This window comes from Equus asinus, chromosome 19 (genome assembly GCF_041296235.1).
Source record: "Equus asinus isolate D_3611 breed Donkey chromosome 19, EquAss-T2T_v2, whole genome shotgun sequence".
Lineage (NCBI taxonomy): Eukaryota > Metazoa > Chordata > Mammalia > Perissodactyla > Equidae > Equus > Equus asinus.
In genome coordinates this window covers 4,217,985-4,244,814 of record NC_091808.1, presented here as the reverse complement: position 1 = coordinate 4,244,814, position 26,830 = coordinate 4,217,985, and the positions used below count along the sequence as shown (strand labels likewise).

The following is a 26,830-nucleotide window of genomic DNA, read 5'->3' as shown; positions in this document are numbered from 1 at the left end:
GGCCCGCGGGGGACGCGCCCGGCCCTCGGATGCTCGTTCTCCCCAGCGCGGGCCGCGCAGCCTGGTCGTCCTGGGAGCCCGCCCCTTCTCGGGGTGGCCGGCAGGTGCTGCTGTGCGCGGGCGGAGGTCGCCGCGGCCCGAGCTCAGTTGGCCTGAGTTTGGAGGACATCGCCGGGCGGGAGCCCGCGGGAGCAGGGCGCGGACTGCGCTGGGGGCAGAGGGCGGTGCCGGGCCAGGCCGTCCGCCCCGCCCAGCACCGCGCAGGCCCCGCCCCGGAGGACCCCGCCCCCGCGCAGACCCTCAGAGGCCCCTCCCCCGGGCCGACTATTCTTCCGCAGCACCTCCCCCACCCAGGCCCCGCCCCCAGCGGACCCCTGCCCGCCTGGGGCTCTACCCTTCTAGCCCCTCTTCCCACGGTCTCTCAACTCGCCGTTGTCCCCCACCGCGGGCGGGCGGCCAGGGCGGGGCCGGCGGGGTATTTTCTCCCCACCGCCTTTCCGGTGGGGGCCGGAGGGGGGTGCGTAGTGATTGATAACCGCGCCGCTGGGGGGCGGGGAGGGGCGCGCGCGGGGAGCGGGGCTATGGGGGGCGCGCGGGGGACGCGGCGGGACCCTACGGGTGGAGGGCGGGCGGGGAGCGGGGGGCGGGGCGGGACCCTCGGGGGCGGGGCACGGGGCCAGCCCGGCTCCTCTCTCCCGGGTGCCCCTGCCCTGGCGGGCCGGCCCCGGCCACCTGCGCCCCGCCCCTGCGGCCGCGCCCGAGCCCGGGAACCGCGGAGGCGCGCCCTGCCTCGGGAAGGGCGAGTTCCCGTTCCGCCGCGCGGGTCTGGCTCCGCCGACAGTAACCCCGCGGCTCTGGGGATGCGGCTGCGCTGAGCGGTCGTCCGCCGCGGATCCGAGGAGCCGGCGTTGACCGAGTGTCTTTCCTGGTGTGTGAGAAGGTGGACTCGGAGCCGGCAGGATGACCAACCCTGCGGCCACGCAGAACAAGGAAATAGACTGCCTGAGCCCAGAAGCTCAGCGACTGGTAAGAGGAAAACACATTTGCGAAACTTTCGGTTCTCCCTGGAAAGTTTGGTTTTTGTTGATGTTTTAAAGCCAAGGGCAGTGGGCATCTACCGCCACAGTCGTCTGTGCCTGGTGAGGTGTGGGTGGGCGCCTGGCAGGGGACCCCCTTCAGTGAACGTCGCGGCGCGAGGATGTGCGGGTGGGAGCGTGCCCTGCTCTCTGTTCCGTGCGCTGCTGGTGTGCGCTCTCCCCTCTTGCGCGCTGGAAGGCACTTTTCACTGGACGACGCCCCTCCCCAGGACGAACAGGAACCTGGTCGCTTCCCTCTGCCTCTAGTGACGGTCTTTTGTCCGGCTCTGCCCAGCTGGTGAGTCGGCCGTGGATCGAGCCAGGGTCTGAGACCCGCGAGTGGTCTGGTTTCACTGGGACCTGCTAGTTTGGTACTTTACAAAATACAGCACCTAGGAACTGGTGTCCAGAGCGGGTGCCCTCGCCTTGAGGCTGGCGCCAGCAGTGTTTGGGGTGGTTTGGAGCGCTCATCCTGCCCTGGACCTTAGGACCAGTGGGGCTGAACCCGATTTCTCCAGCTCCCTAAAGAACCCCAGTCCCCAAATCCACTTGGGCTGGTCTTCTGGGGTCTCCGGGTCTGGACAGGATCCTCCATCCGTGGAATTTCGCAGTTGTTCAGGTCAATAACCAGGATTGGGACCACGGATGTGGGGGTGATTTGGCATTAAAATTGGGCAGGGGTGAAGTGGAGAAGATTTGTAATATAACCCATTTTCGTGCAGCTTGTGGTTGATGTGAGTGGAAATATCTAGAAGTGAAAGGGTGTAGTTTGGAAAAGAAGCACGTTAGGAAGTTAGTGCTACAGAGAGAGAGAAACCCTGGATTTCCGTTTTATGCGGTCTCTGTAGGTACCCTGATGAAAGTGTGAACCCAGCATAATCATGCCTTCACCAGCTAGGAATTAATCATCTACTGGATGGTTATGGAAGATTCAGGATGAGTAAGACTGCCCTGACCTTGGGGGAGCTTCTTGGTAAACCAGAGAGGGGTATAGAAATAGATTCTGATGAACGCACACTTGAGAGTTCCTCGTTGCTGAGGGCTGTCAGGTGGTTTTTTTAATGTCCATTTTAGTTTGCTTCTTTGATGACCTCACGTAAAGTGGGCCAGACCTTTGGAGCTGGTTTCTATCCCTTCACCTAGTTGGTTTCTAGGGGCCCAGGGAACCTACAGAGAGATCTTTGAATCAGCATGAGGGAAGGGCCCTGGGAAGAAGGGAGGCTGGGAATGAGAGAAGCTGGTGTTCCCGAGGAGCCGCCTAGGTAACCATAGATGGCAAGAACAGGGTGATGTGGATCCCAGGCAGGATTCGAGCTCAGGAGAGGGAACTGCTGGGCAGGGAGTCCTTGAGGAAGAAAAGAGTGACCGTGGAGAACAAGGATGTGAGGAAAAGAGGCACGGACCATCAGAGGAATGAGTAGAATTAACACGGCGCAATAAGTCCCTGACCACAATGTCTCCTTAACCCTAACTTAACTGGTGGATTGAGTCTGGTTGAGATGCTGCTGGAAATAGAAGAGAGGAGAGTCCGGAAGGCGTTCTGATTGAGAAGGTGCTCAGAGATTGCAGGCCCACCATCCCTCACGCCTACTTCCAGGATCCAGTAAACTCCGAAAAGCTGTTATTTTGTAAGTTTGTTGCAGAATTAATCTGGCAGTGAGACCTGCCCTGGCTGGTGGGTGGCTGTTTTCAGTCTTTATCCCTTCTAGCATGAATAGTCATAACATTTCTCTGCAAGGTACTCTGTTAATTTCTGTGTTGATGTACTTGGTTAAGAGCTGTTACTCTGGGTTGTTACACGGTATATAGTGCTTGCATCTTATCAGCCTTCTAAAATCTGAAAATGTTGAACTCTGAAAGACGTTTAGTCCCAGGGGTTTCTGGTAAGAAACTGTGAACCTGCAGGAGTTTTTTGTTTTTTTTTTTTTTAGTAAATAGTAGCAAAAACTTTTTTAGAGTGGGACATGAGGAACAGAAGTAAAACTGGGTCCCTGTTTTATGAGGTTAACGGTTCGTTGAAAAGGAAACATGCTGAGTGACCAGTAGGGCGGGCACAGGTGGGGGTGCCTTAGAAGGCAGTCACCCAGCAGCCACCCAGAGCCATACAGTGTTCTAGCTGGAGACTGGTGGGCATTTCAAACTGGTTTGTGCCAGTTTGTGTTCTGCATTAATGGCTCTGTGTCCTTGGAACAGGGGTCTCCGGGGGAGAAGGAGGGCTGGGGCCACAGGGTTTGGCAGGATGGGGCTGATTCACCAAGCTCCACCTCACCTAGCAAAGGAAAAAGCACGATCTGAGCAGGACTCCTGGCTCCTTATACAACCTTACACAGGGTCAGCACCCGCCCTGGAGCCATATGAGAGAACAGTGCAGAAACCACATGTTTCTTTAACTTTTGTAACTTCCCCATGTTTGTGACGGGTTGTGTCACCTCTAGTCCGTTTCCACATACTGATCAGCACTTACAAACGACCAGTCCCATCCTGAGAGAGGCTGTCAGGGTAGAATGTGGACACCCACCTCATTGTCGGGACCCGTGCCAAGGTCCCCAGGTCTTGGCAAGCAGGAGCGTTGACAGTGTGGTGGGAGCAGTCCGTCTAAAGTGGCTGTTCCTTCTGGCCTCAGTCTGAGATGCTGAGCACTGGAATCATATGGTTTGTTTTCAATGGATCATTTCCCCGGGTAGTTAAGATATAAAAACAGTAAATTAGGTCTTTTTCATTGTATTAAAAGTTCCCACTAGGGCAAAGATGGAGACCAAATTTCCCTTTTTCTTTGCGAGTTAGTTTCTGTTTAGCCTGAACTAATATCGCATAGCGGAAGCGTCCTTACAAATTTTTTTTAAAACCCTGCTGTCTAACTGCCATTACAGTGAGCACAGGAAATCATGTTATTTATAGTTGTAAAACTGTTTTCAGGCAAAGTCGATTGGAGTATCACCTGATTCAGATGAGGTTCTTATCTAGTTTCTGCAGAATTAGGAGGCGAGGTATTGGTATAATGTGTTTGCTCCTCAAAAGGCAATGTTCAGGAGGCATTTCTTATCCCGGAAAAATCGGACTGTGTGACTCAGCGAAGGAATTGTTTATGACTAGTTACTCATATGCCAGTGTTTCCAAAATATCTGTTCAAATTTAAGAGTCTTGATCTTGGAGCCCCAGAGGCCATGAGGTTCGAATTACTAACCTGCTATTGACATAAGCCTGTTACATTTCACTGTATGTTAGACATGGGGGAGGGAGAAGAGGAATTTTTATGACCTTCCTGTTTTTACTCTGGGCCACCCAAATTCTAGTTTGTTTGTTTGTTTTTAAATAAAGAAGCTTATTTTCATGGGATGGGTTGCCTAGAACTTTCGTTATTCAGACTATCTAGATAAAATTAAGTCAATTAACTTCTTTCTCCGAAGTTAAACAAAGCGTAATGTTGACTACATCCAAGATTTAATAATTCAAAGTTGCCATCTGTTTGATTGCAGACCGCTGCTGAAATCCCCTCCCCCCAGCCAGACTCCAAAACAAACCACACACACACACACACACACACACACACACACACACACACACACACACACACACACCCCCAACAACACAACTGTGTATTCTGAGACTCATTCATTCATTTGAGGGAGGGCCAGAGTTCCAAGAGGTTTTCTCCTTCACTGTAACTTGACAACTTTAAAGCCCATTGGTAAGTAGTTTTGCCTTGACTCTGAAGTGCAACTACTTTGTAGTAGAAAAGTAACAATTTAAGTAATTTAAACTATAGTGAGGGTTTACTTTAAATTTTAACCAAAACGTTTCATCTATATGTTTGTGTGATGGAGCTTATCAAACCAACATTGTTGGATCCTCAGCCCCTTTTATCTGTGGCAGGTGGGTGTGTGATTTTCCCTGCAGAAGAGAAATAAGGCGTGCGTGGGCTTCGGGTGTGGGCTGTCACCCCAGCCTCCACCTCTCTCCTCTGAAATTGCCCCAGTGCACTTTCTCCTCATTGGTGCCTCAGCGCACTTGCCTTCCCTTGGGGCTTTTAGACTTAATCTGTGCTGAATCCACACTGCTGGGTCTGCAGCTGTTAGAGAAGATGCTGTGTGAGTAGTAACAGCAGGTAACATTTCCAGCGCCTGCTGTCAGCCCTGCGTTTTCTGCAGAAGTCTTTCCCTAACGCTTGTCATAACCCCAAGAGGTAGTTTGGTAATCTCTGCCTTACAGATGAAGAGGAAGCTGAGGCTCAGAAAGGCCAGGGGACTTTCCCAAGTCCACACAGCCCACAGGCACCGGGGCCAGTTCAGACCCAGGCCAACGGCCTCGGAGCTGGTGCTGCTGACTGTCACCACTGTGCACATTGCTTCCGACAGAGTCTGGCGGACAGTCACCTGCTGCCAGCTTCTCTTCGCAGCCCGGGCCTCACAACCCCAGGATCAGGGCTAAAGGATTTCTTGTTCCTAAGGCAGCCTCTTAGGACACAAGTCCTTGCTCCCCAAATACATACTGAGAAGTCTTCATTTTCTTGAACATTTCCTTTCTATTTCTGGTAGTTTTCAGACCAAAGAACATTCACTGGACTTTATTTTTCTAAATAAGGAAGAGAATAGTAGAAATGAAAGAGCTGCAGCCGTTTCTGTTTTTCTGGGTTTTGTACCATGTGAACTTTTTATCTGTTTCGTGTGTCAGCGTGCACCAGGATCTACTGGGATGCACGTCCTTTTCTGTTTTGTATAGCTCCTGCCCCACCCCATCCAAACAGACAAGCTCGCTGAGGATAGAAGTGCTGGCTTCAGTTTCCTGCCTAGCTGGTTCTAGGAGGAATATAGGAAAAGGTGTCACTAGTTGTGTGCTGCCTAATACAGGGATGCCCTGGTGCAGCTGGAGTGTCCTGCCTTATTCTGAGAAGGAACAATTTCAGCATTTTGTGACATCTTAAGGGTGTGGGGTTTTCAGGGAAGACCCTGCATGGAGCTGGTAAGGTGAAGGGAGTGGAGCCCAGATGCGTTGGCTGGAGGGACCTGTCACCTGAAGAGCTGCACAGGTGAGGCCAGCCGTTCTCACCTGTAGTCACACACATGCTTATTTGTGGCCATCATGCTCTTCTTTGTAATTCCACCACATTGGGGCTCTTGAAGGCAGTGGGAACATTCACTCGTCTCAGACAGAAATTAGAAATGGGTTAACAGCCAGAGGAGAAATGTATTTGCATAGAGGATACTGTGCAGCATCTTTATTTATGAGCTTCAGTGTGTGTGGTTGCTAAGCCGAAGTTTGTGGTGTGCAGTTTGAATAGGTAAAGGTTGTTAGTCATTGCTCTCCATAAAGTAACATGAGTAATTTGCTTCCTGATTGATATGTTTATTATTAGTATTGGTATGTGGGGCACTTTTAAGAGGTTTATCGTTCTGAAAAGCAAAGTCAGGAGATTTCCAGTAGTAAAACGGGGAAAGAGAGCTCTGTGGACAGTCTAGGCAGAGTTGGTACCCATTGCCTCTTGGGCTATTCTTTTAGGTCCCCCAAGAGGAGAAGATAGGGGGCCAGCTCCTCGGGGCCCACGGGTCCAGCCACGAGCATCTTTGCAAGGTACAGGCTTCTTTGAAGGCTGTCGTTTTATCCTAAAATTCCACAGTAATTTTACAGTCTACTCCATAACTCATCAGAGTTGATTTTGATGGAAACTTGATGTTTTAAATACCAGCTAGACTTTAGTGTTTACTTTTGTGTCCTCCAAATCTTCAAGTAAAATGATAAGGTGCGTCTTGTTTATTTTGTGGCTTAAGCACTTGCCCCCCGCCCCCTCCAGACCTGTGCCCTGAGTCTGTGGCTGTGCCGTGGGGAGGTTCAACCCACCTGTTCCACTCCGAAGTTTTAAAGCTTTGGTTCAAGGCCCTTCAGACCCAACGCCCCTTTTTTATAACAAGAGTTTAACATCCTCCATCCTCGTTACTAACCTGAGATGAAATTCATGGGTGGTAAAATCTACCAGCACACGTAATTTCAAGTCAATATAATGTTTTAACTGTACCATTAGAAGGAAATAAAATGAAGGTAAGTTGCAGTAACAGAATATCAGTTTCGGTCTAGAAATGCCCAAGTCTCAGTGTTGCAGAAGACAGATACAGAGGTCAGATGCGTGGGCAGACCTGGGCCCAGCATGACAGCTGCAGACATAGGCTGATGCAGCGGTGTTGTCCTGGGACCCAGACATCACTCATTATGTTGCTATCAGTGATGTGACATTTAAAATGGTCACTAACTTTTGGGAAAGTTTTGAACAAACCCAAGTATAATTTTCCCTCAATTTCCATGCCGTTTGCATTCCTGGCATATTGAGTGTACGTTAAAACTGCGCAAAACGTATTTTGAGTTTGTTTATAAGTTTATAGATCTGAAAGTTATCAAGTGGTTTTTCTATCTGCCTGAAAAGTCAATGGGAAAGTTCTTCATTATGCAGGACTGTCTGAATGCAGGGTGGTTGGCATGCCACGCGCAGCCTCCTAAAGGCCGTTAGTCCCCACTGCCATCACTGTGACATCCCAACCCCCCTGCCAGCATTTCCAAAATGCTCTCTAGAGAATTGGCACTCCCCCCATTGACAACTGTCACTCCAAGGCATCTTCCCCTCCATGGCATTCATAATTACAGGCGTGGCCACAAAGAGTAGGCCGCTTGTTGGAGGAACTTACTGTAATTGCACAAGCAAGGTTTTTGGGAAGATGAGCATTTCTTTTGAGACTGGACTAAAATGCATGTGGCAGCCGAGGGACCCGGGGGCTCCGGATGCAGGGTGCAGAGGTGGCGTGGGCCTGTTCGTGCCGCTGCAGGAGAATGCCTCGCTCATTCCACTTGGTTGCTTTGAATAGCAAACTATTTTTAGAATGTACTGCATATGAGGGGTTGGAGGTTTACATAGAAAACAAAAGTTGGTGGCCGTTGCCACTTCCTGTAGCAAAAGCAAGATGGGAAGGAGACGCTGTGTCACGGCCTCGTAGTTCTCTGCACCGACCACCGTCTACTCCAGACTGGAAACGTGCAGTGCATCATAAGGCCCTTTCATACGGGCCTGTGTGTGTGTCCTCCAGTGAATCCGAGATTCCAAGCCTGCCCCGTCAGGAGCTGCATTCCTTCATCATTCGGGGACTTATCAGGCAGGACAGAGGCCCCTGCTTGTTTCTAAACAAAACTGGTTCTTTGTCACCTCTTCAGGCTTCAGCTGCCTAGTATTCCTATTACATTCACATGAGCGAACTTTAAATATGTGCCTAAGCTTTTCCCCAAAAGTTATAAACTATAGTTAAAACATATCACGTGTCCTGAAAAACAAATGCTACCAGTTTTTCAATTCTGCTTGATTCTAACACCTGGAGGCCAAAATGAAGGCGTGTAATTCATGCTAAAACTTCCTCCTGTTTGTGGAATGCTGCACAGCCGACAAATTGCTTGTCTCTCTGAACAGCCCCATGTGGCATCATTTCCACTTTACATGGATGGGAGCAGACAGGGAGGTGGCAGTCACTGGGGTCCCTCACACATGTCCACAGCCCAGTCCTCTCCCCCTTGACACAGACGTCATTCTTAATGTGTGGTGACAGTATCTTCCCACGCAACTCTTCTAGAATGTCCACACCCGCCTGAGCTGTCATTCTGGTGCTTCTCCAGACCACAGGGCTTTCTCAGCCCAGGTGAATGACTTGACAAAGGGGTCTCAGTCCCATTTCCTAAGAATCGCCCTGGAGTTGTGGCTCATAAACCCCTTCCGGCTTCCATGTAGAATTCTGGACCCCCTGGGTGTAACTGCAGAGTTTAAAAGCAGACTAAGAATTTGTCTTGTTCTACGCCTCTCTTTGCAGCAAAGCTTCGAAACCCAGGAAATGGACAGCCAGCCAGGATTCCCTGAGGTAGTGTGGGGCTTTTAGAAAGCGATCGGTCTGCCTCCTGTGGCACCTTCTGTCCCTTCCAGGCAGGCAGGACTTCTGTTCCTCCAGTGTCAGTTTCTGTTCTTTGAAGAGCATCACCTGGGAACCTCAAGTAGTTAAACAGATAGAATTATTGCTCTTCCAGCCCCTGGACATCACTGGAATTGGGGTGCAGGGTACTGGGGATGGTGTGTGGCTGCCCCACCCTCCGGCAGTGTCTCCTGCTGCTCACAAAACCCCCAACCCTAGGCAGGACGTAGGCAGGTAGGCAGGACATAGGCAGGACGTCAGGTAACGATGGAGCCAGGGCAGAGCATGCCCCGAGGGCTCTCAGCTCTGTGAGCCTCCACCAAGGGCTTTCTCCTTCTGTCCCAGTGAATGAATTCTCTTTCTAGCTCTGCCTGGCCTCAACCATCAGCCCAAGTTGGCTGTCCCTCAGTTCCAGCCCTTATCTTTGCATGTCTGTCTGGCTACAGCCTGGAATTTCTGGTGCTCCGAGCAGGAGGCCTGTGCAGGTCCGTGGTAGAACGGGGCCGTATCTGACTGTTGATCCCGCTGCTCTTGTGTCCTGCTCTGGTGGAACTGCCTCTGCTCTGTGGTCCCATCTAAAACCAGAGCTCACGAAGCTCTTGGCACAGGCAGAGACCTGTCACTGAAGTCACTCCTGCTGTTGCCCCCGACTTCTGCACACAGCTCTCCAGCCTGGCCGGGTCTGTGCCGTCAAAGAGGACCTTTCAGTGGGAGAAGCATCACTTTGGCTGTCTGTCGCCCCAGCCAGCCTGTGTGCCCTGTGGCCAGGCCCCTGGCTGTGGCCCTCTGTCCCCTGGCCTCTGCAACACTGTAGGGGTCCCTGGCTGTTTTTAATCATTTGTTTAGGAGGCCCCGGGAGTCAGACTTGTGCTTCTTAGTGTACTTTTAGTATCTCTCATCTCCATATGTATCAGCTCAGTATCAGAGTGCTGTCATGTTGATCTAGGGTAAAATAAAATGTACAAGTGGGACTTTGGAGTCTGGGGTTCAGCTTTTTAGAATTATTGTGAACCAACTTAGTCATAAATGGAGTCTTCTCTTCCCAACCTTCTCCACCGTCGAAGGGTGCCTTGCTTTAAAACCCCACGTCTGTACACCTCCCTGGGATTTCAGGCCAGGACGGTGGGGTCCTTGTGGGGGAGGGTGAGGCTGTGTCCCCTGTCAGGGGAGCTGGAACTCTGGCATTCCCCACCAGCATTCTGGGCGTTCCTGAGAAAAGCCAGGGAGCCTGGATCTCCTCAGAGAGGCCTGGCTAGGTCAGCGCCTTCCTCCCCTCCTCCCTGACCCAGAGGGCGGCACTGGGAACCAGGGGTGGCAGCAGGGGTACAGGGAGGGCCCTGGATGGGCTGGAGGGCAGCCCTGCGGCGGGTTTTAGCAGCAGAACCACAGCCATCTTCTGGCAGCAGTGAGCATGGGTTTGGGCCCCCCTCATTTCCTTCCTCCCTCTCTGTCTCTCTCTGTCTGTCTCTCTGGCTCTGTCTCCCCACCCCCACCTCTTCCTTCCTTCCTTTAAAAATTTTTGCTATTTATTATGAAAAATGTCAAACAACCCAAACATGGATGGGATAACAGAAAGCAGAGGTCCCCCCACTTGCGTGAGCACCAGCACCCCTAGCGGGCGTGTTGAAGCCCAGATGGCCCGGTCCACCCCAAAGTTTCTCACTCAGTGGTTCTGGGTGGGGCCTGAGACTCTGCATCTCGAACAGGTCCCAGGTGATGCTGCTGGGGGGGTAGGGGGCACACCGTGAGAGCCCCACGTCCCACCAGTGGCCCCAACAGCTATCAGCTGACATCCTCTTAGACCCCACCGGCTCCTTGATCCAGGTTATTTTCAGGCAAATCTAAGCGAGATCACGTCATTTCATCCTTCAGTATTTTAGTATGGATCTCAGCAAAGATGGTATTGGACAGAGGAGGAAGAATTCAGGTCCAGAGCTCTGCCCGTTCTGGAACCCGTTGAGGGGATGAGCTGAGCTAGGCTGAGGGTTTGCCCTTGCCTTTCCCTGCTGGCTCCTGAGGGAAGGGGAGGGAGCTGCCCGGGACCTGGTGAGGCCGCGCCAACAAGCCGTAGGGATCAGAGCCGCTGCGGTGCGAACCCAGTGCCCGAGATCCCAGTTGACAAGCTTGGTGCTGAGTCAATTAACGAAGGATCCAACGACCTCCAACCGGAGCCAAGGATGATGAACTGACAGAGGGGTGCACAGTCTTGTTTTCTAAACCTCTTTTTCAAGCCCTGTGCAGTGTATTCTTTGTATCCTAAATTCCATAAATCCGTTTACTTCTCTCCATCCCTTCTATTTGACCTTGAGATTGGGAGCTTGAGAGGATTAATGGGGAGGCATGCCCCAACTCTGAAGCCCACCCAGGCCTTGGGGGTAGACAGGCGTCCATAAGCAGCACTCGTGGGTGTGTTCAATTTTGGGTACCATCCTGCGTTCACGAGCACCTGGGTGGTGACCAGGTGGGAGGGGTTCTTCGCCAAGTTCTCTGGCTTCTGGGACCACCTGGGCCTCTGGGACCTTGGGCTCCTGAGCTCCCTGTAGTCCTCTGGCCTCACTGCTCTGCTTCATCCTTTGTGTTCAGTTCTGCCAGCGCCTCCCGTTCATGTTCGTACGCTCGCTTGCCCAGAAGCAGCCTCTGCTCACTTCCTGGGTTTCATACCACCCTCCCCACCCCTACACCTGCTCCCACATTTCAGCCAGGTGGCATTTCTAAAGCGAAGTCAGCCCCCACCGTGTTCCTTCTTCAAACCCTTCAGTGGTGCTGCCTTCCTTCGAGAGAAGGTTCCAGACACAGGGCTGAGAGCTCGGGCCTGCTCCCCAGGCCTGGGGACTTCGCCGCTGGGTCACATGCCCCTTGCCGCCACACACCCTGCCCCAGTTCTCTCCTCGTGGCTCTTGAGGGTTTGACTTAAGGCGCCTGTCCTCCGGGAAGCCCCTTGACATCCGGATCGGGTTAACTCCTCCTCTGAGCAGCCCCCAGCACATTTTACTCACCCCTCTGTAGCATTGGTCACTGGTCCACGGTCACCGATTGCTCTGTCTGCAGCCCCTGGGACTGGGGACCCAAACCACACCTTGAAAGTCCTTCCCCGGCTGTCTAGTGTGGCCCCAGGCTGGTGGCCTGGGCTTGTGATGCCCAGTAAGCTGCAGTGCCCTACAGCGAAATTCAGAGAGCAAAAGTCAGCGACTGGAAATTCTCCAACTCTCTGATGTGGCTCCAACCCCAAGCACGGGAGTTTCTATTTTACAGAAGTGTCCGTCGTGATGGATTTGTCCTGCTGCACAGAAGACCGGCCTGAGGCGCCAGACCCCTGGGACCACCGCCTAGACAGGAATGGGCGGGCGGGGCTGGGCCTCCCGCGTGATGCTGGGGGGAGATGAACTCATGTTTGTCTATCACCACGGCGACCGTAGCTGTTTTGTAATTTTTGTTCATTTGATGACTTGACCTCTCTGGTGTTTTCTCTGGTGACTCCATGGTGGGCATTTGAGTGATGGGTATCTGTTATGCTCTGTGTTGTGTGTTCTTGGCAAGTGTCAGGGTTTGAGGATGAATTGTGTTGTCAGGCATCTGCTGATAGTATTTTGTGCCCACAGAGTTGGCTGTGCGCAGGTTCTGTACCAATTTAACGTTGCCCAGACATCCGTTGGTGCTCAGTTAGCCAGATTCCCAGAAGCAGGCCTGATGGGGATCACTTCCTGTTTCAGGAGCATCTTGCTTTCCTCGTGTCAGTCACCAGAGCATCCTAAGCCATGTAGGTGCCTCAGAGGTGGCCATTGTCCATATTTGGAATTGCATTGAATTGCAAATTTATCTCCTTCCTAAATTCTAATCTAAGGTGGAGATTGTCCACAGTTGATCTGTCTTCGAGGTTGGCTGGCTGGTCTCCTCGTAAGGAATTTATTCCATAACTTGGTTCGATTGTGTGGTTCGTTTATCAACCCAAGCCCAGGTCCCTCAAATCGGGGCTGATTGGTTTTTAGTCTGTTGGTGCCATTGTCCTCAAGGACAGGACAGACGTGCTGCGCTGGATGAGAGGAGCAGAGGGGAGGGTGGGCTGTGACAGGAGCACTTTCCTGGGGGGAGGGAGGCCCCCAAGAGTAGGGGGTCTGATGGGACATTATTTTGGAGGCCTGCCCATCTGGTGGGGAGGCCCTCCCAGGTGGCAAGGACTACCCGCTCACATAGGTGGTCTCTTCCAGGATCTTTGCTCCAATCCCAAGCAGAGCTGGACCACAGTAGGGTGGGGGCTTGATGGGCAGGCTGGGCAGGGGGTGACTCCCCTCTGGTCACAGAGACATTCACACTGTGAGAGCAGGAAGCCCTCAGACCTCACCTCCTTATATCTTAATTATCTGTTGCTGCATAACAAGTATCCACAAACTTAGCAGCTTCAAACAGCATCCATCTGTCATCTTAGTTTCTGTGGCTCAGAGTCAGGCCACAGCCTAGGTGGGTCCTCTGCTCAGGGTCTCACGAGGCTGCAGTCAAGGTGTCAGCCCAGCTTTGTGCTTTCCAGAGCTCAAGGTCCTCTTCCAAGGTCACACAGTTATGGGCAGAATTCAGCTCCTTGCTGTTGGAGGACTGCGGTCCCATTTTCCTGTGGGCCATCAGCCAGGCCTCAGCTCTTAGAGGCTGCCCACGTTCCTTGTCCTGTGGCCCATCACAGGCCCTCTCACATGTGGCTGCTTGCTTTTTCAAGGCCAGCGGGAGTCTCTCGGACTTCTAGACTCTCTTTTACAGGGCTCGCCTGATTAGGTCAGGCCCACCCAGAATAATCTATCTTTTGATTAATTCTAAGTCAACTGATGAGTGACCTTAATTATTTGTGCATTTCTCTTTGCCCTATAATGTAACCCAAGCATGGGAGTGACATCCATTCCACTCACAGTTCTGCCCATACTCCAGGGGAAGGGATTATGGGAATCATGTACACCAGGGGTGGGACCTTGGGGACCACCCTAGAATTCCTCCTGCCACACTCTTCCCCCGTCTGCCCCTCTCGAAGCCCCTTCCTTCTTCCAACCCTTTTCCTCCTCCTTACGTTCTCCTCCTCTCCTCCCCTTCTTCCTCCTCTGCGCCCTCCCTTCTCTTTTCCCAACCCCTCTTCCTGTCCCCCCCTCCAGGCTGATGGGTTTCAGCTGCCTGATCTTGGACATGAGGCCAGCAGGCATGGAGCCCATGCCGCCCCCAGGAAGGGCCTGGAGTCAGGCTGCGCTCGCTCGCTGGGAACGCCGTCCTCTTGCTGGCCCGTCGGGGCTGTAGGAACTCAGTGTGGGCGGGTGTCAGTTTAATGAACCTTCTCCCAGCCCCTCCCGCCCTCCCCTCCAGCTCTGCCAGATCTTTTTATAGACCCTGAGGGGCCCTTCACAGTGTAACATGGTTTAGAATGTTGAAAGTGGTAACGAGGTCTCAAAGTCCTGATTCACTTGTGATTTTTGATACCCTTGATCTGAGAGACCTGGGCTTGGGTGGATGAAGGAACCACGTGAACCAGCCAAGTTATAGAATAAATTCCTCGTGAGGACACCAGCCAGCCAACCTCTGACAGAGCAGCTCTGGTCGCTTTTCAACTTAGATTAGAATTGAGAAAGATGATGATTTTGTAATTCAGTGCAATACAGTCATGAGGGGGGAGGTGGACGTCCTTGATGCCAGGACCCACCGTCTAGACCTGAGGCTACGGGGCAGGGTGCCCACCCTTGGGGAGAAGCTGGACGACGGGACACTTGGCCACCTCACTACTGGCCCTACGACCACTCCACAAGCAGTCTGGCCATCTCCGATGGCTCTGTTTTAAGATGATTAGGGAGCAGTCTGAAAACCGTGTCTACAGAACTGTTGTTGGAAGAATTACAAGTATATTCCCCCAAAACATTAAGCGGAAAGAAGGTGGGATTTGTTGGACCCAGAAGACCTGAGTCTGGGTACACTGCACCATTGACCTCCCTGTGCTGTGGTCTACCTGAAACAGTGAAAATCTGAGGTTTGTAAAATGTGGATCAGTGTTCAAGTGCCAGGTTGGACGGCATTGGTTGGCCCTGATCAGGCTTTTTAAATGTTCTGAAGTAGAATATAGCTAAGCAGCTACAGGTTGTCAGATGGTGAAATGGAGGCAAATTTGTTGTTGTTGTTTGGTGAGGAAGATTGTGACTGAGCTAACATCTCTGCCAATCTTCCTCTATTTTGTACCTGGGACGCCACCACAGCATGGCTTGATGAGCAGTGTGCAGGTCCACACCCAGGATCTGAACCCACGAACCCCAGGCCGCTGAAGCAGAGCATGCAAACAACCATTACACCATGGGGCTGGTCCCCAGTTTTTTTTTAATGTAACTCTTCTAACAGCTGGCACCGTTCCACCATGTCTTGAGAAAAGATGGGCTTCCCCACACTGTTGGAGGGGAAGCTGAGGCAGCAGGGTGTAGTGAGACGTGACTGGACAGGAATTCTGGAAAGCAGGGTCAGACCCCAGCCCCGTGCCCTCAGACAGATCTGGCAGCCTCTAGGGGCCTCCACTTCCTGCTCTGTAAAGGGAGCGTTTGAACCATTGACCTGCAGTCATGTCCAGCTCTAATGCTTTTGCTCCATGCATTAGTCTGTTGTAGCTCCAGAGGAAGGCAGATTGCCCAGCCCTGCCACTGACTGGCTGTGTGACCTTGGGCAAGTTACTTACCCTCTCTGTGTCTTAGCTCCCTTATCTATAAACTGGAGATGGTAACAGTATCACCCTAATAGGGCTGTTGCAAGGAGTACATGGCATAATATATTAAAAACCTGTAGAATAGTGCGCACTTGGCATTTAGTAGGCGACTGATAAACAGGAGCAATCATTATTACTCTAACTATTCCCAGTGTCATTCCTGATGACCCTTTTAACTCTTATGAGTCTGTGATGCCTTGCTGTGTCTTTATTAAATTCTGAACAGGATTGTCTTGCAACAGCATTGCTGTTGACTGTGTCCTTGACAGGAGCTGCTGGTCTGCCTCCTAATAAAATTTCCGGGTCTGTTTCAGGCGGAGGCCAGGCTGGCGGCGAAGCGTGCGGCCCGGGCCGAGGCTCGAGAGATCCGAATGAAGGAGCTGGAGCGGCAGCAGAAGGAGGTAACGCTCAGACTTCCCCGTCGGTCCTTTTCACAGATGGTTTTATTTTAGGTGGAGTGTGCACATGCAGGGCACCTGTCCACTTGACGTTGCTCGGCACCGGAACACACTCATGCCCGGGACTCTTGTTCAAGGTCAGGCCAGGGAGTGCGCATAGCACGCATATCAGGCGTGCCTGTTCCAGACTCCACCTGTGGGGTCCCGAGGTGAGCCCCCTGCACACAGCCGCTCGCTGCACACATCTTCCCAGCCCAGCTTTCTGGCTCAAAGGAGCCGAGATGTGCTGGCTCAACTTCGAGGTCTAACTGTCGAGCGAGAATCCTGATCCTCTGAATTAAAACATGACAGAAGAACAGGTTATGATGCTCTAAAACTAACCAGATTATTTTGTTTAAAAATATTTCCCCTGCAGCTTTATGGTTTTTAACAGCTTTCATGATGCCTAAAGTCTGAATGTGACACAGAGACCAGAATACACGCCGCGGGTGAAATAGCCAGAGAAGAGATTGCCCCCCTGGGAAAATGGATAGTGCTGTGTTTACACACCTGTTAATGCTGTTTACTACTTATTTTCATCGTCTTGAGCTGGAGCCAGAAGTCACGTGGACAGCATGAGGGCTCCTGAACTTGCTGTTAGAGCTGTGAGCTTTTCCATGACCTTGAAGTCTACACGGCAAATGCAGTGGGTCTCGATTCTCTGTTCTCCTGTGGGCCGTGCCCTGAGGGAGCGTCCGCACCAGGCCCCACCGAAGGGCTGTTCTCGTTCAGAAGATCTGAATTTAGTGTGTTGCAGAGATGTAGCCAGCTGCATCCCCCACCCCAGGGCTGATTTTCGTACCCAGGGTCTTGTTTGGGTCACATGGCCACGTTTTAAAAGTCGAGCCAGTGTTTTAAAACTTGTGAGATTTCAGCTAAAACTCTAGGTTTCCAATTTCTCTTAAAACCATTGCAGATTCCACTGCATTCCCTGTAGGGGGTGGCCCCTGGCCACCAGCCGGAGACACTCATTGTCATTTCCTGCCTGCAGAGTTTGTCACTTGGCATGGAAATGTCTGAGAGGGGGAGGGGCATGGCCAGATTTGAACTGGGGGAGGACACTTTTTGGCATGGTTTGAAGAATGGGTTGGAGATTACTAGAAACTCAAACCCAGGACGTTGGTTAGGAAAGTCATACCGCAGTCCTGATGACGGTGATGGGGACAGGAGGGGACGTGGTTCCTGAGAGAAAGGCCACACCGTGCTCCAGCAGTCTTTGGGAAGTGGCTCGAGCACATGAGCAGCTGCCACGCTCCCACCATATTTTAGGTGTCACTTGTCGTGTGTTTACATGTAAATAGAGACTAAACAAATATTTGGAAGTCCCTCACCACCTCTCCCTCATTGTTGGAAATACAAATACAGTTGTAAGTAAGTTTCGTTTTTATGGTATTTGCCTCTAGAATTAATTTAGTCCTTTTAATTCAGTAATTTTCTATGCTTTTTTCCTCCTAATTTACTCAGAGAAGCACGGATTTAGCATTTTCTCAGTGCCTTCCCCCCCTAGAATTGGATTTATTGATTTAAAATTGGAAATAGACTCCTGAATTTTCATTTTAATTATTTGCACTGTACAATTGAACTGGAACTTGGGGTAAGGCCTGAGGGTTAACATGAAGTGCCTCCCTCCCCATTATGTTGGTTACGGGCGAGGTTCGGCTCTAATGGGGATGGGAACCTGATTAACACCGGCCATAAACCTCACCACATCCCTGGCCAGGAGTGATTATTGAAGATGATTCAAAGACGCACATTCAGGAAAGTCTCCAGACAGAAGTACTTAGAGTGGGAGGTGGAGAAAAGGAATAGATCTTGTTTTGTAGAACTTTGTCACATACCTGTCTGAGACAATGTCCCCCATGCTTTAGGAGCCATCCTGACACCAAGCAGCTTCTGTGCACTCAGTTACTGGTATAAATAGTAATGGTTGGAGGCCGCCTAATGGAATACTTCTTTTAGCCTGAACTGGTTTTTAACAATAGGTATTTTAAATGACAAATTGCTTTTTCAAACTGCCTGGTGTCAATGTCTCTTTCGAATATTGTTCTTTCAGTAGATACTTGCAAGCCCACTGTGTGCAGGACACCGCTGGCCCCCTCCGCTCTGCTTTAGAAGCCAGTGTGGCAGTGGGATGTTAAGGTCGTCACGCAGTGGGCAGTGGGCCATGGTTTCTCGGGATGCATCACAGTTTGTGGCACTTGGTTGCTTCATTCTCCAGCGCCAGGAGCCGCCCACCCTCTTAGTGGCTCATCGGTTCTAATCGGCTTGCCTGGTTCTCCAGCAGTCCTCCAGGCTTTTTTATATTAAGGTCATAAAAGAGTTGTAAGAAGAATTTTCCCAAATATTTTGCTGCTCTGCCAGGTTTTGCCACAGTTGATTGAATGTCAACACCACGCCCCCCTCCTCCCCTGTTAGTAAGAATTTCTGGTGGCCTTTGGCTGTTCTCTCAGCTCTGCCATGGGAGCTGAACCAACAGGCTCAGGAAAAAGATGACAGTGAATCTTTAAGGGGCCCCACCTTTGATTTTCATGGTGGTATGAGTAATCATTTTATCATTTTTCTCAAGTCTAAGAGAAAGTCACTTTCACCACAAATACAAATGTAAAATTTCTACAAAATCAAGTTGAAAATGAGTTATATAGTCTGTACAAGCTTTTCTATCTTCCAAAGTATACATTTAGATAAAATATGTTCTATCCTTAATTATGGATAGAATTGATTTAAATATTTAGATGATAATATAAGCAGCTTAGCACCCACAAAGTTCTTTGCAAAAGTTCTTGATTTAGAAAATAAAAGCTAAGGGGCCGCCTGGTGGTGCAGTGGTTAAGTTCCCACGTTCCACTTCCGTGGCCCGGGTTTGGCCAGTTCAGATCCCGGGTGCGGACATGGCAGTGCTTGGCAAAAAGCCATGCTGTGGTAGGCATCCCACGTATAAAGTAGAGGAAGATGGGCATGGATGTTAGCTCAAGGCCAGTCTTCCTCAGCAAAAAGAAGAGGATTGGCAATAGTTAGCTCAGGGCTAATCTTCCTCAAAAGAAAAGAAAAGAAAAGAAACGCTAGGAAGAATTAAGCCAAGAAACCATCTATTTGAATGATCTCCTTTAAAAGGAAAGCATGCCCTTCTCCCTTTGAGTCAAAGGAAGTCCTCTTCTGTTCCATTTTCATTCTACAGCCCAAGAGTAATCTGTTGCTGAACTGCATTTCACTTGCAATATTTCAGGCAGCAAAAATGCATTTGGTACCCAAAGATGGGAAACTTTAAGTTTGGCCGTTTAGTTTTGGTATTGTAAAATGGGGGTGGGTGTCGCGGCAGCGGGTAGTAAGATGTGTGGAGGGTCCCAACCGCCCCTCACAGTGGCCCTTTGAGGTCCTGGAAGCCCCCCCTGGACATACAGGACAGGGGGGCCCCGAGGAGTTAGAGAACCCATCTGGTCGAGAGGCAGCTGGGTGGTAGAGCTGAGATTTGAACCCGGGCCTGTGCGCTGGCAGAGCCCAGCTCTTGTGTGGCACGGCCTGACCTCAGGTGGTCAGGGCCTGCCAAGGAGCTCAGGATCTGCAGAGAAAATCCAATTAAAACCTGGGAAATCTGATTAAAAATGCCACAGTTGCCTCTCTCAGTCATACACCCAAGTGCCGTCTGGTTAGTAGATGGCGTTAGAATTTTGAAATTCTTCATTCTAACAGTATGTTTCACGTTTACTATAAAGGCATTTAAGTGGTTCACAGGCATCAAATGTTCTGTCCTATTCAAGTTCCATGAAATGTCTTCATGAAAATAGTGTGGGAATTTGGGTCCCCTCAGCCTTCGGCTACACAGCAGAGGCGCGTTCAGACGTGGGGGCAAAGTCTCCCCGTCGAGTGGGGTTTAAGCTGTGAGAAGACCAGGAGGAGCGCTTGGCTTCGCTCGTGAGGAAGTACCTAAGGTACCTGTCACCTTTCTAATTTATCCCGTGTGGGTCATTCGTCCGTCTGTGCTCACACTCCTCCGACAGGCAGTGACACAGGGAAGCTGTCTTCTCTGCTGATCTCAGACTCTCCCTTGGGGTCAGGTCGCATGCCTGGTGACCAGCACCCATGCTGTGAATTATCAGGATGTGGAGTGACAACCTGGTGTGTCTTAGGGAGAAAGCAGAGAAGCTAACTCTGGTGACACAGCAAGTGGGGACACTGAAGGAAGGAGCCGCAAGTGGGAGAAGGCAGGACGGGCAGGAAGCCATCCTTGGGAGATGACAGCCAGACCGAGGAGGGGTGAAGCGTGGAGGGAGACACTCTGGCTCTGCCCTGCAGTTTATGTTGATCTGGTTCGACCAGCGGCACTGACTTACACAAACGACAATTTTGCCATCATAAACTTAGGGTCTTTGAAACATGAGAGCATTACTGTCTATTTAAAGTTTATGTCTGCTTCTTCAGAAAAGGGATTCAAAAGTTTTTAAACAAAGTAGGTGTATATTTTATTACTCTGAGTTTTATTTACAGGTGTGGAAAATGACCTTAGAGAGATGAGACCGTTTTCCCCAAAGCTAAGAAAATGGCGGAGCCAAGGTTCAAATCTAGATCTAAAAACACTGCAAAGCTTGCATTCTTCCTACGACAGCCTCTGCCTCAAAATCAAATACAAAGTCAAGAACAAAAACAAACACACACAAAGGGCACAGTCGGTATGTTAACCAGGGACTGCAGTTGGCTGTGAGCATGCTGACACACACAGCCAAGGGGGAAACAGAATAAGCCACATGATCCCAATCACTTTACAACTGGAAGCGTATCTTGAAAAACAAGTTTTTTTATTGGTGTTGAATTCGAGGCACAGTATAATAAACACAAAATAGGCCATTTTGTTAGCCAGACTTTTGCAGAGAACACGGAAGCCATAACTGATGTTCATCCAGCTGTTTCTTCCTTTGACCCAAGTCCAGGGGTGGGGGAGTGTACACGTCTGTGCATGTGTGTGTGCAGGAGCATTTGTGTATACATCTAGAGAGATGAGTGAGACAGGCTAACACGGTCCAAACTGCAGGTTTGGGACACGCTTTAAGGATCTAGGGAGGTGTACAGACAGCACCTCTCTGAGCCTCTCCTTTGCATATCACATCTCTGGACCTGACTATTATTAGAACTGGTAACACAATTTGAGGTTATACAATCTGATAGCCTGGGGCACTGGCATTTTAAGTTGTTGATTAAGTGGAAATGAATCTGCTTTGGAAGACCAGTGTTTAACCAGGAGGGTTGATATTTTGGTGTAATAATTGAGAAACGTGATCCCTGTTTGCATCTCTTGGCAAGCCGTCCCACCTCTACACAGGTGTTTCTGAGCAGGGCCGAGGGTTTCCTTGAGGGTCAGATGGGCTGAAGGTGGACGGAGCCTGTGAATGTCTGGAGAGCAGTGACCATCCTTGGGGGCTCGGGAGAGCAGGAAGCTGGTGACACCATCTGGAGGGTTTCAGAAGCAGATTGTGGTTGAAGCCACACTGGTGCTTGGGATCCTCTAAGGCCAGCATGGAGAGTGCACAGGGAGGAGAGGTGAGCAAAGAGACACCAGTGTTTGAGGAATATGGGCCTGTCATCAAGCCCCAGCAGACCCTGAGGACATGGGGGCCCATGAACTGGCTGCGGATCTTTCCAGACTGCCCAGCCAGCCCCAGCCCTCTGTGACAGCCCGTTGCACTCTCCATAGCGGTTCTCTTCATCTGTGCAGATGAGGAGGACTGACAACGTTAGCTGTGCTTTTGGAGCTGTTTAAAATGATCATGAGCTCCTTTTTGATGGATTTATTAGGGAAGATGAATATGTAGATATTCTTTGGGAAATCCAAGTGGGCCTTTTGCTTCGCATGAGAACCTGCACTAACGGGGGAAAAAATGGTGATACGATGATCAGGTGATACGATGACCAGGGTGCATCTCTTTTGTAGCTACTGACTTGATAAACGTTTTTGCTGGAGGTCCTGTTTTAATATAGTGATAATGTTGACTACAGTCACCTGTGCTCACTCATATAAGGCTAGAAACACCAAGTTTCCAATCTTATAGTTTTGGCAGCATCTTGAACAATGCCTGAGTCGGTCAATGTTTTGTTGAATGAATGAATGAATGGAGTAGATAGTCTTACCTAGCGATCACTGCAAAATTAGGAGAACCTGTGAAGCAAACTGATATGTCAGTGTGTGATCATAAGCTTTTTAAAAAAATATTTCAGGGGCCTGCCCCATGGCCGAGTGGATAAGTTCACGCGCTCCGCTTCAGCGGCTCAGGGTTTCGCCAGTTCGAATCCTGGGCGCGGACATGGCACTGCTTATCAAGCCATGCTGAGGCGGTGTCCCACATGCCACAACTAGAAGGACTCACAACTAAAAATACACAACTATGTACCGGGGGGCTTTGAGGAGAAAAAAGGAAAAATAAAATCTTTAAAAAAAATATTTCAGTTACATTTTAGTGATTACTCTGTTTAGCTGGAATTTTACTGGTATTCTGTTCGTATCTGCGTGAATCAGAACGTGGAAGCCTCTTTCTTCACTGTTTGTGAATTTGACCAGTTGACTTTCCAATTAAATTTCTGTACTTTTTTGTTTAACTTTTATCACTGTGAAAAGAAATTTTAAATTGAGGATGAAGAACTCTTTCCCGTTAATGGTAGAGGGTGTACAAAGCTCTGCGTTAGAAAGCAGCAGGATTTTTATAGAGATTCATGTGGGTCTGCCCGTGTTTTACCAATATATCTAAAATAGAATGTAAAATCAGTTAGAAAATTACTATTTCAATGAGACTTCAAAAAAATTTTTTTAATTCATATTTTACCAGTGTTGTTTTTTTTTTTTCCAATATGGCTTTTATGCATATTTCAAGGTGCTTACAGAACCTTTCTTTCTGATGTTTCTACTTCTGTAATTGGATTTTATATTTCTTTCTCTGTTTCTTTTGCCCTTCTCTCTAGATCTATCAGGTTCAAAAGGTAGGCACTTCCGTCTTTGTCTTCTAATTTGCATGTACTGTTTTTCCCTTGCCAAGACCTGGTCACCTTTCAGAAATAACGCCTCTCGTGACATCGAAGTTCTTACTGCTGCTTTTACTGCTTTGTTTATGAATTGGCTTGCACAAGAATGCTTCCTTCCCTACTTCTCCTCCCACAAAAAGCGGCTGTCCGGCAGACACATTTCCAAGTATTAAATGCTTTCCCATCTCCATTTTTCTCAAGAAATTAGAAAATTGTTTCTTTGAGAAAAAAATGAACTCTAAGACAAAATAAAATCACATTTCAGAATTTGGGAAACCTTTTGAAATCAGATATTTAAAGAGAAAGATTGTCCTTCCATATAATTTTCTTAGAAAACCTTTAAAATATCAATGCAAATTACCATTCATTAAGAGATTATTGCATATTATTTAAATATCTGAGTAGAAAAGAGAATGATGATAGAACAGCAAAATCTAATAGCTTAAAGTAGACCTGTGCTGTGTCCCTCATATTCAGTTAACATGCATCTCTGTTTCCTAGTTATTATGTAGAAGCAGCTGAGGTTTAGAAATAAATACATTGAGCAGGCCGGCCACAGCAAATAAAGAGAAAAACAGCCAAGTCAGTGTCTCCTGATTCAAAAGTAATGTAGAAAGGAGTGAGCGAGTTCCCTGAGAATTTATAGAATGTGTACACAATGGTCTTTCCCATAAATGAATTCAGTTTATGACTTATGACATCTGCCCTAGTTGCTTTTTATAAATCTATTTCGTTTATAGATAAAGAAAAACTATATTTTTCTTTTAGAGCAGCTAAGAAAATCAAAATAAGGTGACCGTTTCAGAGATTAAAACATGCAGGGCCTTTAAACAGTCTCTGTAAATTTAAAATTCTATCATTGGATTCCTTTACTGGCGACCATTCCAAATTGCCTTTCCTTCCTGCCCGCGCTCACTCCGTACAACTGCTATTCCCAAGAGTGTAAAGAAATCAGTGAAGTAGGTACCAGAATCTGTTTGTACTTTGTTAGTTTTTGGAGGGTCCAAGTATTGAAACATATGTTGAAGCTGGATCCGACCCATGCTTGTAGAGGCTGGGTCGGAATTTCACAGGCGGAAGGCAGGGCTGACGAGGCTGGGAACCCTCGCTGCGATGCAGGAGGATGTAACTGTCCAAAACCCAGACAGGGGACTCTGTCTGGGAATTTCCACTTCGGTTCTTTTGTTTCTAGTCCTACATCCCTAGTCTTGTCTTTTTGCTGGCTCACCAGGGACACATTGTCAGAACTTTGTCAGAATGCTGATTTGTATACAAAGTAAAACTAGAGGGAGCTGAGGAAGCCCTCAGTGGGAAAACATTGATACACATTTTTATAACAAAGATGGGTCCAAGAAAGGGAAGGCTTTTCTAGTCGCTAAGATTTGTGAAAAGGAAAAGGAGGTGGTAAATGCTCCCTCCCAGCCCCTGGGCTGTTTTGCGTAATGGTTTCTCTTCTGTGGAATCGAAGCTATTTCTGAAAGTGGAGCACCTTTGCATTCTTCTGGCTCTCACTTCCCTCTGCATGACTCACCCGCTAATCATAGTAGTTTACATCTCAACCATTGTATGCTTCTGGAGTTTGCTGTGCTGGCCTGCTAGCTAACATCAGAACTGCCGGTAAACTGCACCTACTGTTTCTCGGGGTGCGCTCCTCCATAGATGACATGAAAATGTAGCTCGAGTTACAGCGGCTATTAGTAAGGCCACCCATGAACTAGATGGAAGATTTTCAATACTGATCTCACGAAAAGAGCAATCGTGTGCAGTACTTGATATATAGAATTGGCAAAAAGAAAAATAGAGAAACTGAAAAAAAATAGAAAAATAGAAAAATAGACTTCTTTTGGAATTTAAATTTTTGCGTGAGTTTATTTAGGCTCCCTTCCTTTTCTAAAACATATTTTCTTTCTACCTTTGAAATTAAGCCATGAGATAAAGGAGAGTTGATGGCATCACATTTTACAGGTGAAAAATCTGAAATTTGACAGAGTGGGGCTAACATTAATTGAATGCAAAATAGCTTTAAGCTGTTGCATTTCACATAAATTGAAGTTAAAACTGTGACTTGCGGAAATGCGGCTTTTCTTTCTTTTCTCAGTTTATATTCTGAGGAAAGTAACTTCCAGAAAAAGATCTGACTCGCATACTTTTGGTATTTCAGTTCTGCATTGGCTAAATTTTTTAACGTTGTTAAATTCTTCCTAATTTTTCCTCTTCTAATTTTCTACTTACTGCCATCTCTAAGAGAAAGAGGCAAGACCGTCGGAGAGCCGGATAATTTCAAACCTGTCCACCCTCCAGAATAAACTGAAACTAAACTGAACGTAGCAGCCGCGTGTTTTGGGCGTTTAAAACCATCTCACAAATTGTCTTGTACTTTTCACACAAAGTTTTTTCCCTCTGATTGTAAGATTTTAATGTGCAAAGGGGAGAATCACATCTGTGTTATATGATACGGAGGTTTGTTTGCTTGTTGCTTGATTTTCTTATTGGAAATTGAGGGAAAGGGAGAAAAAACAAGCAGAACTCCACTATTTGAGACTATACCTGGGTTCCCACCCAACTTTGGAATTACTAAAATAACAGGAATAGCCATTCTGAATCTGCCTTTCCAATTCCAACTTGGACCATTGTCATTTCGACAAGCGAGGTGAAAGCGTGCAGGCATTAGCTAAAGAAACGCCACACATAACTGGGGAACATCAGTTTTTTTCCCCCTGTGCAAGGACCTCTTCTGCAGGCTACTCAGTCCTCTTTCCCTCTGTGGCATGCTACAAAGACATGCCAAGTACATAGATTCTCATGGACCTAAATTTAGCACAGCTATCAGATAGCTGGAGCAAGTGTAGCAGAAATCCAGTCGCTCCCCCTGGCCTCTAGGTTTTCACATTCCTATTGTAGCGGCACGGGAATGGCTCTCAGCTTTTGCTTCTCTTAAGCCGTGTCTTATTGCCTTGGTGCATTTGCTCTGAAGGCATGCACAGCTTCCCTGACAGGCTTGCAATGCTGCTGGGCTAGGTGCAATTCCTGGTCTCTACCGAGGTCCCCCCACCCACCCCGACCCTCGCCCCAGGAATGCTCTTTCCTGGGCTCCTTGTGCTTGTCTGGGAGGGAGTGGGGCAGGGAGGGTCTCTTACAGGCTGCTTTGGCGGCGGCTGCCTCTGCAGAGCCCGGAGCTGTTATTAGCTGCTTGGCCTCAGCATGTTCCGCTCACCATGTGGCTTGGGTAGCAATTTAGAAATGCATGTCGGAACAGCTCCTTATGCAGTTACCTACCGTTTCACTTCTTGCCTAATTTTCTTTCCCTTCTGTCTATAGAAATATTACGGGCTGGATACAAAATGGGGTGACATCGAGCAGTGGATGGTAGGCCTGGAATACTATTTTAAGAAACTTAAATGGTTTATAATTGGATTCTTATACAGTTTAATTATGTTGATCGATTCCTGTTGCATCCTAATTTAATACTGAGAGATTTTCTTCTGGGGACTTCTGCATCTGGCCTGATTATCTACATCCCGTATGAAGCCTGGTCAGAAACAGTCCTAGCCAGGCATTGCTGTCTGGTCTGTTCAGCAGCTGCTGGCTCTGTCCGCCGTTGCTGTGGTCCCCTCCTCACCTTGTCTGCCCTGCCCACTGAAACCCCTGTTCTTTGGTGAGAAATTCCTTTATGTTCTC

At 49.1% G+C, this 26,830-nt stretch overlaps 1 protein-coding gene across 50 annotated transcripts in view; it reads left to right on the top strand.

Annotated features, from left to right (window-relative positions):
• The window catches only part of LRRFIP1 (LRR binding FLII interacting protein 1), a 137,699-nt gene that overhangs the window by 57,151 nt on the left and 53,718 nt on the right, over nt 1-26,830 (top strand). For 37 of the 50 annotated variants that reach the window (XM_070489317.1, XM_070489316.1, XM_070489313.1 and 34 more), the window contains exons 2-4: nt 16,028-16,114; nt 23,093-23,110; nt 26,471-26,518. In XM_070489317.1, the coding sequence (XP_070345418.1) occupies nt 16,028-16,114; nt 23,093-23,110; nt 26,471-26,518 (153 nt within the window). Of the gene's footprint in view, nt 1-659; nt 1,027-2,424; nt 2,705-16,027; nt 16,115-23,092; nt 23,111-26,470; nt 26,519-26,830 lie in introns of those variants that run through there. The other 13 variants (XM_070489310.1, XM_070489307.1, XM_070489305.1 and 10 more) reach the window with 6 other exon arrangements.